The sequence below is a fragment of the Amblyomma mixtum genome, chromosome 3, assembly GCF_055824585.1.
Source record: "Amblyomma mixtum isolate Tamu chromosome 3, ASM5582458v1, whole genome shotgun sequence".
In the NCBI taxonomy this organism is placed as follows: Eukaryota; Metazoa; Arthropoda; class Arachnida; order Ixodida; family Ixodidae; genus Amblyomma; species Amblyomma mixtum.
Genome location: NC_143014.1, coordinates 103,187,649 through 103,199,899, shown reverse-complemented (window position 1 = coordinate 103,199,899; position 12,251 = coordinate 103,187,649). Strand labels below are relative to the sequence as shown.

Sequence of the window (12,251 nt, the reverse complement as noted above, 5' to 3'; positions counted from 1 at the left end):
GTCTCCTTTGTCTTTGTTGTTTTCGCGCCGTCCGAACTACTTTCATAGCCTGAGTTGCTTCGGGACGTTAACCCCCCCCCCCCCCCCCAAAAAAAAAATAAAGCCTACTGCCATGCACATCTTTTTAATATTTCGCGTAGTCGCGGCTGAAAAGGTTGCCTACGTTTATAAACATGATCTAGATACCTAATGCACACCTACAGGGGCACAATTACACGCGTCATCAGAAGCCTAAAGGAAGCACAGGCGAACTGTTTATGTAGCAGCTTAGAAGTTAAAACTTCCTCAATTCATCACAGACGGCAAATTAAACGTAGTGTGCAGTCTTGCAGTAAAGGTGATTCATTTTGTGAAAGCGTTTTGAGGGTCTGGAACCAGTAAAGTAAGCACAAGGAAAGAGGGACAGCCGCGACTTCCGGCGTTTGCGAGTTTAGGAAGAACTGAAATCCTCGGCCTCGGCTAAAAATGAAACGGCACAACAATGAAACAAGTGGCAAGCTTTGAAGCTTGAAGTCAATATGATAGGCTAACTTCAGCTGTCATGCAGAGGCCATTCGTAGTTTACAACACAGGCGCGACGACTAAAGATTGCCTACCTGTTTCTTTCCCAGGACCAGGCTGCCCACATGTTGTGCGGGCGCCATAGGCACCAGAGGCCCCGCACTCGTCTCGTGTCACAGGCGAGCACCGAAAGGGCGCAGCTAAACGCCAGCAGTGCGCTGAGCACGCCGAGCGTCGCCTCCGGGCTGTCCTGCGCAGGGCGCAAGCGCACTACCATTTAGCAACGCTCAGGCGTGGTCATTCCTGGCAAGGCGTCTCTTTCGAGAAAGTCCCGCCGTTTCACTCGCACAAAACATTGCGGCGAAGTGTCGGTTAGAGGAATGCCGTCTCATCGTTAATAAATATGCCTCCCAGAAAGAACTACAAACAAGCTAGCAACCCAAAGCATTCACTCATCCTTGCTGATTAGCTGGAAATAACGGCCATGAAAGTTCCCACACGAACGCCAAGTATGTACTACATGCTCCTTTAGATTCCGAAGCGGTGATAATCGCATAAAAATCGGCAGTAATAACGTTTGTACTTGTTACTGCTTCTGCCACACTTAGCAACCGTTACGTCGGACGTCCGCAATGTGCAAACAGTTATATTTCAGCAGCGCAGCGGCCGAATTACGGTTCAGTAGCTACCGGAGATCGATCTGAGCGCGGATCATTACCCGCCCACCAAGAGGGCGTTCCTCACGCATGACCTTCCTCGTTGGTGGCCGTGGTTCAATTAGACGGCATTGGGAGCGGGCTTTTCTGTCCCACTGAGGCGACACAGTGGGCCAGCATGTGACGAAAGTCCGCAAACTTGCATGCAGTACACCGGCCCGTGCATACCGTGGGGAAAAGGAGTGGCACGACGGGGAAGGCCGCAAGCTCGGCGGCCTGGGCTAGCTGCGCGAGCAGTTCGTGCCCGGAGCAGGGCGCACCCTCGAAGAGCCAGGCCGGCAGCACGGCCAGCGAGCTGCCCACCGACGCCTTGGCCACTGCCAGCAAGCACAGGCTCAGGCAAGGGCTCCCTGCGCGGGCAACAGTCTTCGCTCTCGATCCGCACGCGGAACACCGCTGCAGATCCATCGGATGGCGCTCCTCACGCATAGCGCCAGAGTGTCGCAAAAGGAAAGAGCTGAAGTACGCGTAGCGGTTTAGCGGCAAAAAACAAAAATTGCGCAATGTTTACGCTGTCGTAGCGTAAATCGTTAAACTGAGCGGGTTGGGCTAACACTCTGCGGTGCCTTATTGTCACTACCAAGCACAGTGGCACACCGAGAGGAACAAAATCATCGACGCACTGCTTCAGTAAGCGCAGAAATTTGTTTAAGGAGAATATTTTTGTACTCTTCCGCACCCTGATCTCAGAAGCTAGGCCATACCGCCGTTGTTTCATGGTAGAGCATAGATAATACCTTGCAGCCCAACTTGTACGCTTCTAAACAGCAAAGTCATGATTATAACAGAACGAAATGCCCACACTCATCGCAGAACCAGAGCTGCGAACGGCGACCTCTTTATTCATTGCGGCTTTTTGTACTCTGGCTCCTTCTATCAGGCTGCGTTTGAGGGGGCTAACATCGCGACGCTGGCTCGCAAAAACACGTGATTTTTTTGTTAATGTCGAAGATTTTATTTTCGGCTCATAGAAAGAATCTCGCTGAAGTTACTTTAAAGAAAACAACAGAAATCCCAAAATATTGTACTACTTTTATACTGAAAATTTTGTGCAATATTTAGAGATGAAAAGTTAACTAATTTATCCTTGCTACTTAGCACGTTAAATACGCATTTAAAATATATGCTAACCTGGTCAAGTCGACTGCCTACACCTTTCTACTAGGTGAATCTTAAGACAGCACAGTGACTTTTTTTTTCAACAGGGCCCAACTTAGCTGAAACGCCCTGCATACTCAAAAGGAGCCTTGTATCTTCATGTTTGCCTTATTGAGCAGTAGCGCCCTGCAGAAGTTTTTAATAAAACCTAATCTTTACCTTCACTGCGTCTACATATCTGAACCAAGACATTTTTTTTTCCATAGCACCACCCTAGCAACGATCACTACTGCCCCTTACGAAACCAGCATGAAAGAACACTTTTACGTCTCGTTGATATCTTTTAAGCACTTGGAAGGTAATATCTTCAATAAAATCTTTTTAAGAAATGAAACGTGAGATGCGTACACGGCCTTCAGATCATTATTTGTGTGTGTGTGCGTGTGCGTGTGCGTGTGCGTGCGTGCGTGTGTGTGCGCGCGTGTGTGTGTGTGTGCGTGTGCGTGTGTGTGTGCGCGCGCGCGTGTGCGTGTGTGTGTTTGTGTGTGTGTGTGTGCGCGCGCGTGTGTGTGTGCGTCTGTGTGTGTGCGTGTGTGTAAAGGGATGAGTAATAAGGCCCTAATTCAGCCTAGAGGAGAGAGGCATCCGTACCGGCGAGCACCAAGTGCGCGATGCAGGCAACGACTCCGGCCAGGCAGCCGCAGAAGACGACCAGACCACAGCCGGCACGCTCTAGCATCGCGAGTGGTGCAACGCAGGCAGACAGCTCGGCGCACGACATGAGCAGCAGGTGCAGGTAGGCGTTGCCCGCCATGCTGATGGCCAGGTACGCTTGCGAGAGCGACACCACGCCCGTCAGAAGCCTGCGCACGACGAGGAAACTACACGCTCGCAGGGCGCCCTCCAGCCGACCCTAGAAGCACCTCCGCGTGACGAGCACTTTCGATCGCGCTACCATCCACACCCCAGCGCTGGTGATTGTAACTTGATTATTTAGTTTTGGCAATAGTAAGGGTGTAAAATAGAGCAGAGATTTCAAAACATCCAACTGTTATTACCACTATCCCAGTGATGTCAGTCAAGCAGTGTTCTGTATAGTGTACAGAACCACAAGATAATGAACATATGAGGTCTGTAAATTAAGTAAAAGGACGTTTTTTGGTAAATAACTTTGCGGACAATCAAACAACAGATAAACTTTGTCTGCTTCAAAATAGCCCCCTTGGGAGGCAATACAGCGCATACTACAGTGTTTCCACTCTTCACAGAGTGCTGGAACACAGAAAAACGGAATGGCGTTCTGCTGGCCGTTTACAGCCTATTTTATGTTTTCCGTCATTCCTAAAAGATACCGTTTGAGCTGTTGTTTCAGTGCGGCAAACACAAAGCAGTCAGACGGGATCACGTCATACCGATAGGAGGCTGAGAACAACAGGGACATTTTTCCAGGTCAAAAACTCCGCACTCGAAACAGTCAAGAACCCGTATTGTCTTTATGCTGCACCCGGGTCTGCTTGACGCTTGGCCCGCGGGCAACACAGTTTAGCAGGCTCTCAAAAACATCACGATAAAAGTGCTGATATGCAGTCTTTCCTTGTGTTACAAATTCTTTTGGGACAACTTCATTACTGCCAAATGTCCGATGTCCGAGGATGGGGGCGGTGGTAGGTTAGCACCAAAAAGGAACTAGTGCATAAATAATATCCGTAATTCTAGGGTGTGTGTGTGTGGGGGGGGGGGGGGGGGGGGGGCAACCGCAACCATTTCCAGACGCCCATGAAGCCATGCCCGGATGGCGATTTGTGAGAATGGTGTATCGAAACAGAAGTTCGTTGACTTAGTAGAGATGCGCTGAAAGGGCACAAACACGTGATATTGCATCCAGAGACCCGTAACATCAAATCAAAGCTACTCTGGCTCCTGCGCCACATGAAGAATCACCGAATTGCAGAAGCTTTTGAACCGTATGGCACTCTGCAATCAGTGGAGCGCGAAAAGTGGCGCTGCCCGGGGATAGAACACATAGGAAAAGCAAATGGCGGTTTCCATCCCGCTAAAGAAAGGGGTTTCATCTTCGGACTTTTCCCATACCTTGAATTTATTTGGAATTCAAGCCTGGGAGGTTATGCCGGGAAGGCCTCCGCTATGTCTTCGGGGCAGAAGGGTTGGACCCGTCAGGTGGCAGTGCTGTACGCCTGCATGCATCCACTGTCGTCGCTTTGGTCACAAAATGGAAAGCTGTGTCATGACCTATGCCGACAGTTTGCGTCAAGGCCACTGGGCCAAGGAAGAAGATGCAGTGTCAGAGCACATCGTGGGCATTTCGGACGTTGTGGACGCTTCCGATTAGCTTAGCACCGCGACTCCTCGTGAAGAAATGTCCGTTTACTATTCACAAGACATCAGTCCGCCACTTTTTAACCTCCCGAGCCCAAGCCTCCAGACTCTAGCCTGCTTGAGCATGGCGCACTTGACTTTGAGCTAGCTAGACCGCCGCGTTTTACTGGGAGGGAGCGCAAGATCTGGCACCAGCACGACAGGCTGCAGAGGAGGCGATGGATGTTCGCCCAGGTTGCTCTCTTGATAGACCGCCGTGGAGTGCAGTGCACTGCGCCTGGCGTCAGTCAGTTGCTGACCTCCGCAAAAAGCTGTCGGCCGGCTATCGAGCTGCAAGATATGTGGTGCTCCAAACGTGCAAGGTCTGAAGCCTTAGCCACCTCGGAGGTCTCCATGGAACCCAGCGCGCCTCTGAAGCGTCCCGCAGATGAGGCGCCAGGTGTCAGCGGAGATGCGTGCAAGGTGTCCGAGGCAGATAGCGAAGGAACGATGGGATCCAAAAAGAGAGCAATAGCAACCCTAAAGGCCACTTATTCACAGGCGGCTCTCCCCGCCCCAGGGGATGGAGTTAAATTACTCATACAAAATTTCGGGGTATATATATATATATACCCTTAACGTTGCAGGTTTACGGAATAATGGTGACAGTACCATTTCTGTATCATAAAGAAAAAAACAAATCAAATCAAACCATCTGTTTGAAAGATGTAGCGTGAATGTAGCTGCAATTCAGGAAACAAGACTAGCTACCGATGAGGAGACAGAAACTGCTCTTGATCTGTTTTTACCTGAGCCTAATATTATTGTAAGCCATCTAAATGCCTTGAATGGAGGTTGCATGCTGCTTGTTAATAATACACTCTATATTATCGACCTGCCGTAATGCAGCCATACTGAGGGATGGCTCTAAGGTTGAGACTTCACCATTTCGGGTCAGCAATGGCGAGTTATTTGTGTGCATGCACCAGTAAGGCAACGAGATAGAAAAGTGTTTTTCCTGTCATTGGCAAACCTCCTGCGCACGGATCGGGAAACTTTCCTGCCGGACATTTCAATTGTGTTTGTAAAAATGAGGATCGATCAGTGTATCACGGACATTATGACTTCAATTCTGCTGTTCTCGCTGACAAAGTTTGTGAACACAACCTTGTTGACGTTGGCGGACTAAAAAGCGACAGTATAGATTTCACGCATTTTAAATCCTCTCCGAATGCTCGAATAGACAGGATCTACGTGTCTGCTGGCACATTAACTAGAGTGCATGGCTACCGGGTGAGGCCGATATTTTTCAATGACCACTGCATTGTGTCTGCGTGGTGTCTGCTCAGCGACCACTGCGCGGTGTCTGCTCCTTGCCTCCATTTTAGTTGTGTTAAGACATGTGTTTTAGTTGTGTGTTGTTGTGTTTTCATTAAACTTGCTCGGCTAAAAGCTGATTACTTAGTAAATAATGTATATAGCTTTTTCCCGCTTTAAACGCGCGGAATAAATACCATGCTGAAAGAAAAAGTGTTTGCAGTGTCACTGGGATTCTCAGACCTCATTAGTTAGGCGATAAACGCAGGCTTGTATGGGCACGGAGCTGTTTCTATTTGCACGAACACAAGTTTGCAATATCTTATTGGCTTCGAAGCTTATACAGGGTGTTTCACCTAAGACTTTCTGCAATTTTTAAAAATAAGCTATTTGAATTAGATGCGCGCTTTTTCTGGCATAGCATTGTCAGTGGTGTAGTACATCATAATGCAGCTAAGACGTGCTAACTAGCAGGCTTGTTAACCAATATTTAATAGTTAACTTTTAAACTATTACCGTTGGGCTCCTTAATTATTGAGAGGCATGTAGCCCACCGTAAGTAATGTCCATATCCGTTTTTAGAATTTCGAGAACGCGATTATCCTCGGCGCTGTGGCCCAACAAATTTTGGCTGTTTCGACGAGTTAGGTTCACTGCAGAGGCTGCTTTGCCTGCAAGCTTCTCAAACCGCATGTATTTTGGCGCGATGTGGGCGAAATTTGTTGGGCCACAGCGCCGAGGATAATCGCGTTCTCGAAATTCTAAAAACGGATATGGACATTACTTACGGTGGGCTGCATGCATCTCAATAATTATGGAGCCCAACGGTAAAAGTTTAAAAGTTAACTATTAAATATTGGTTAACCAGCCTGCTAGTTAGCACGTATTAGCTGAATTATGATGTACTACACCGCTGGCAATGCTATGCCGGAAAAAGCGCGCATCTAGTTCAAATAGCTTATTTTTAAAAATTGCAGAAAGTCTTAGGTGAAACATCCTGTATATGTCATGCAAGGGTTGCATTGTGCAAGGAAAAAAGTGTAGGTGATGCATATCATTTTTACGACTTTTCTGTTCCGCTCTCAATGGAAGCCTATGCGTCGAAACAGTTTGTTTCTCCTTCTGGAGTCTGGTGGAGCTGGTCTTCAGCACTTGTTTGTACATCAGCTTGTTTCAAGACACTTTTTTTTTAACGGCAAACTGTTCATTCCTAGTAGCTGTGCTTAACAGATGATAAAGTGTCCATTTGCTCATTCTGTTCTCGCCCAATCGTCACAAACGTGTGGGGCCTTTGTGAGTTTTTTTTTTTTTTTTAAGGAAGTTGTCGAGACATTCCATTTCCTCAGAGAAGCAGACTGGAAAGAAGAGCTAATCGAAAAGCAAGTATGTGAGGAACACTAAAACAGCGCTCTAGAACTTTACAGATATGCAGCCGGTCTGATATTCTCTACCTCTACATATAGTTTGGTTTATTGGGGTTTAACGTCCCAAAGCGACTCAGGCTATGAGGAAAGCCGTAGTGAAGGGCTCAGGAAAATTTCGACCACCTGGGGTTCTTCAACGTGCACTGGCATCGCACAGCGCACGGGCCTCTAGAATTTCGCCTCCATCGAAATTCGACCGCCGCGGCCAGGATAGAACCCGCGTCTTTCGGGTCAGCAGCCGAGAGCCATAACCACTAAGCCACCGCGGCGGCTCAATAGACAGCAAAACATAAATCATTTAATAGCGGTCGCTGAATCTCGGGTTACACACTGCTTATCATCCAATACTGTCTCTCAAGATAACAAATGAGAAATGTTATGATCAAGACATTATTTCCTGTGCCGCTGTATTTCCTGTGTCGCTGTATAATTTCTTTTTAAACTTCATGCCGACCTTACCTGCCCAAAGCGTAGCTTCATGGTAAGGAGACGTTTGTGCCATGGTCAGTGAACTACCGCCTGTGTCAGCAGCTAGAGACTGTTGATTATTGCTTTGCGTTTTGTTGTGATGCCGTGTTTTATGGGAAAGTCTTCAGACTCTCAATAAAGATTGAGATCACGCCCTATGCTATAAGTTTTTTGCCAACAATGAAAGGTTTTAAGGTTCCATGTCATTTTTTTGAGCTCACTGGACTGTTTACCTGTGGCCGCATGATAGATCGCCACGCAGCCGCCTCGTTCATCGAAATCTCTTTTAAGAGAGCCGTGTGCTTTGGTGCGGGTGTATATGCTGCGCAAGATCGACCTCTTGTTTTGCTGCCTTTGCTCGATACATGTGCCTGACTCCCGGAATTTTGATGCTCGAGCAGAGTGATTGCAGGATGCTGGTGTGACTGCATGTGAAGTGTTTGCGGGATGCCGCCTGGTTAAGTATGGCTAGAAGCCTCTCAGTGCTGTCGTATTTCCATGCAATAAAGGAAGAGCCTTCGTGGCCTATGGGTAATGTGCCCGTCTGGCAATGCGAAGGTCGCGGGTTCGATTGATACCCAAACTAACCCACTGTTCTTCTCTGCTCAGTTGTATCAATTCCTTGCTTCCATCGGGATTTTTTGCTAACGATGCCGACGACCACACTGCCTTCTCTGCGGCACGGGACCTGGAGCGCTGCGTTAAAAGCGAGTTTGATGTTTTTGTCGGCAGCGGTGAATTTGCAGTGCACATTGCTCAATTGGGAATTTTGTTTCTGGATCGTTCTCAGATATCCATGTTTCATGACTCGTAACGACATCTGTGAGAAAATCTGGGTCATCATTCCCAGATGTTTAACACACTTCATTCCTCCTGTGATGAAAAGAAGTTTTTTGGGACCATATTTACAGTATTTTTATGCGAAGCATACTACTTTAGCTACCACTTCAGCCCTTCACCGTGGTTATGCGCCTCCAAATCACGTGATACATGACGTCACATCACGTGACACGATGACGTCACGACAGTGGAGAAACGGGGGCCCACCTCGCGCCGTTGCTGTGGTTGTGCGCCTCCAAATCACGTGATACACGACGTCACACTACGTGACATGATGACGTCACGACAGTGGAGAAACGGGGGTCCACCTCGCGCCGTCGCTGTGGTTGTGCGCCTCCAAATTACGCGACACGATGATGTTTCGCATTCTCCAGGCTTAACCAAGTTAAGCCTCAGCCTTTTTTGTTATCACCTTTTAATTGGTCACAGTTCGATGAGCGGTTGCGTTGTTCAAACGTACCTCATCTGCAATCAATCTGGCGGATAACTGACGTGCAGATCGCAAGAGTTGTCTGATTCGTTTCATATTTTTGTCTCTTCTTGACTTTGGTGTCCCTCCTGACCAAGGGTGATCTTCGACGGATTCTTGGCGTCGTGAAAATGCTTTGAACCATCTAAAAGCCCGGGCTCTTGACAAAGTAGTACTTCCTAAGGCGTGTTGAAGTTTTGCAAAAATTTAACTCGTATTGTCTCCGGATACAAGACTTAAACCGCCGCAGTGGCTCAGTGGTCATGATGCTCGGCTGCTGATTCGAAAGATGCGGGTTCGATTCTGGCCGCGGGAGTCGCATTTCGATGGAGGCAAAATGCTGAATGCTCGTGTACCGTGAGATGTCAGTGCACGTTAAAGAACCCCAGGTGGTCGAATTATCCGGAGCCCTCCACTACGGCGTCCCTCACAGCCTGAGTCGCTTTGGGACGTTAAAACCCATAAAACCGAAACAAAACTTGACTGCACAGCGTTGCTTCTAACCACCTGCAAGAAGAACGCCGCAGTGTCGCCAGATTGAACGCTATGGGATTCGTCTTCTTACCGTATTTTCCGGTGTATAAGACGCACCCTTGTATAAGACGCACTTGCCATCTATGCAAGCTGTCACTGGAAAAGTTCGTATATAAGACGCACCCGTGTATAAGACGCACCCCAGTTTACCCAGTTAGGCCAGTGAGGCTTAATTAAATACGCTTGCGCGACTATCGCGAAATGCACCGTACCTGTGAGCAATTCTTAAGCAACGCTAAGTGATCGAAAAAGGCAACACTCATGCCATACTCGTCCACGTTCTAGCAAAAAAGAACGGAAAAACGATACAGCTCCCCATATGTCCATAACATTTTATTCTACTTGAAACCTTCGAAGTCTTCATCTTCAGATGCGCTATCAAAAGGTTCACCCATTTCTGGAAGCAACTCGGCTTAAACATGCACTACGTACACGGAGCAAAAAAAAGTTGCAAAGGGTGACTAAAAAAGAACGCCGGCTTGTCTTGACAATGGCGAGAAGCGCGATTGTCACCATCTTTTGGCGCTTCTCATTACTTTTGCTTGGGGCCTCCGAAACAGCCGCGCGTTTGTGATCCCGGAAGTCGTCATCCCCGCCGTTTCATAATATAGATCACCTAGAATGTCGCGCACGGCGGTCCCGGTATTGAAGTATTAACCGTGTTACAACCGCGTTATTGGTAGTGATATTTTTTAGGTGAAAAAAGCTTGAGCATGAACTGGAGTAATCGATGAACGCGCAAAAAAAGATGAAAAATTCGCATATAAGACGCACCCTTGTATAGGACGCACCAGCAAAATTTTCGAAAAAAAGCCGCGTCTTATACACCTGAAAATACGGTACATTTATCACAGACCTCGTATGTACACGCTGAGCAGCTCTCCAATAACAGGTCGTCGAATACACATTCAAATGCGAAGTTGGATTTTTACTGAGCGCCATGGTGTCATATGATACTGGTGCGCATTTTATTCAAATTTACTTTCCACCAGTTGCCGATGTAGAAACGCGGGTGGGGCCGTTGTAAGCAAAGGGAAAGTGCAGATGCAGTAACTGCCTCATTCACTGTGGACCCCTGAAGCGCGGCAGGACAAGGTTTTTTTTTTTTTTCAGGGTGGGGGAGGGGGTTGAAGGGAGCGGGTGAGGAGTCACCTTAATGGTTGGCGCCGCATTAATTTGCGACCACCTGGGATTTTTTTTTTTTTTTTACGTGCACTGGAATCGCGCAAGTGGGCTGCCACCCGGGTGGGGAGGTTGGATTGGATCCCGCTTCCTCATACTCACCAGCTGTATTCCACTGCGCCACTGTGGCGGTTGTTGCCGTCGTGTTTGAGTTCCAGCTGACCAAAGACGTCGTGTGCGAATCATTTTGATGCATTTTAGTTTCCAATCTCTTTCCTCCCGAAATTAGATTATTTTCCGAATGGGCACACAGGGTTTTCATTGACACAGCAGTGGCGTCTCCTTAGCCCTCATAATTCTATTTAAAACGTTCCGTCTTATCATGCAACCATTTGTCACGTAAATAGTTTCTTACGATAAGAACCAAAAATATCCCTGGCAACTGCCTTGCCATTTTTTTTTTCATGGATTGAACGTCTCTATCATTTCATTCTATGCGTAAAAATAGAGAACAAAAATTAGAAAGACGCTGTGTGCTTCTAGGATTTCTGAGCTTCTAAACGTCAGCTTCATAAGTGATCGCAATACATCCCACCCAACTGCGATAAAAAATGGTCAAGTTGGCAGAGATCCATGGTGGCGACAGCGCGACGGCGACAAAGGCGCAGCTGTCAGTCAGCGCTGTCCTCCCGTTCACTACTCTCCATTCTTCTCCCGGCCCAATGTGTTTTTCTTTGCATCTCAACGCCCGTCGCGCTGTCGCCACCACTCCTCACGCCCGGCCGCATCGAGGGTCGCGTCGAAGAGAAGCCGCTCCTGCACGGACGCCAGAGAAGCGTGTGCGGAGCCCAGTGCCACGCCTACCCGACGACGAGCACGACGACCGCTCTCCGGCGCGCCGACTGGGCCCAGGGCAGCCGCGCGGGGTACTGCAGGCTCGCGACGCTGGCGCTCCGGCCGCATCCACTCATCCGCGTCAGCGATGTGCGCAGCTGTGGACAAAGCAATGGGACAGCGCCCAGAGGATCACACAACAAAAACTGCTGCTGTTAGCTGCCGCAGCAGACCAACCTAACCCACTCCAAACCAGATTTCGACTCGAAATAATGATATTGTTGACTAAAATGCAGCTACGATTTGTTCTACAGAACTATTGTCCATGGGGTGTGCTTCTGGGCCATGCAGTTTGGCGCCCTTTGCGTCGGCAGCATTCGAAATCTATCCAAGGCGAAAGGAACTCTCCTCCTCACCTGAGAACTCCCAAGGTACAAGCAGGTGTACAGCAGGTCTTAGAACTTCTAAGACGTGCTGTGGAACTCTCTCGAACCGCTTCAGTCAAGGGGTTTAAGCCTTCAATGAAGAGCTTCAGTACTAAGGGTGCTTTCATGAAGCCTCTTTAGCAAATATTTTTGACAAAGGCTGTACGTGAAGGCTAGAACAATAGTT

The 12,251-nt window shown here is 48.3% G+C and overlaps 1 protein-coding gene across 1 annotated transcript in view; it reads right to left on the bottom strand.

The window, feature by feature from the left end:
• LOC149351200 (beta-alanine transporter-like) overlaps positions 1–12,251 on the bottom strand; it is a 77,956-nt gene that overhangs the window by 27,582 nt on the left and 38,123 nt on the right. Inside the window, exons 7-10 of the mRNA XM_089576985.1 lie at positions 11,670–11,797; positions 2,967–3,178; positions 1,386–1,567; positions 597–751 (exon numbers count right to left, since the gene is read on the bottom strand). Of these exons, the coding sequence (XP_089433111.1) occupies positions 597–751; positions 1,386–1,567; positions 2,967–3,178; positions 11,670–11,797 (677 nt within the window). The remainder of the gene's footprint in view (positions 1–596; positions 752–1,385; positions 1,568–2,966; positions 3,179–11,669; positions 11,798–12,251) is intronic.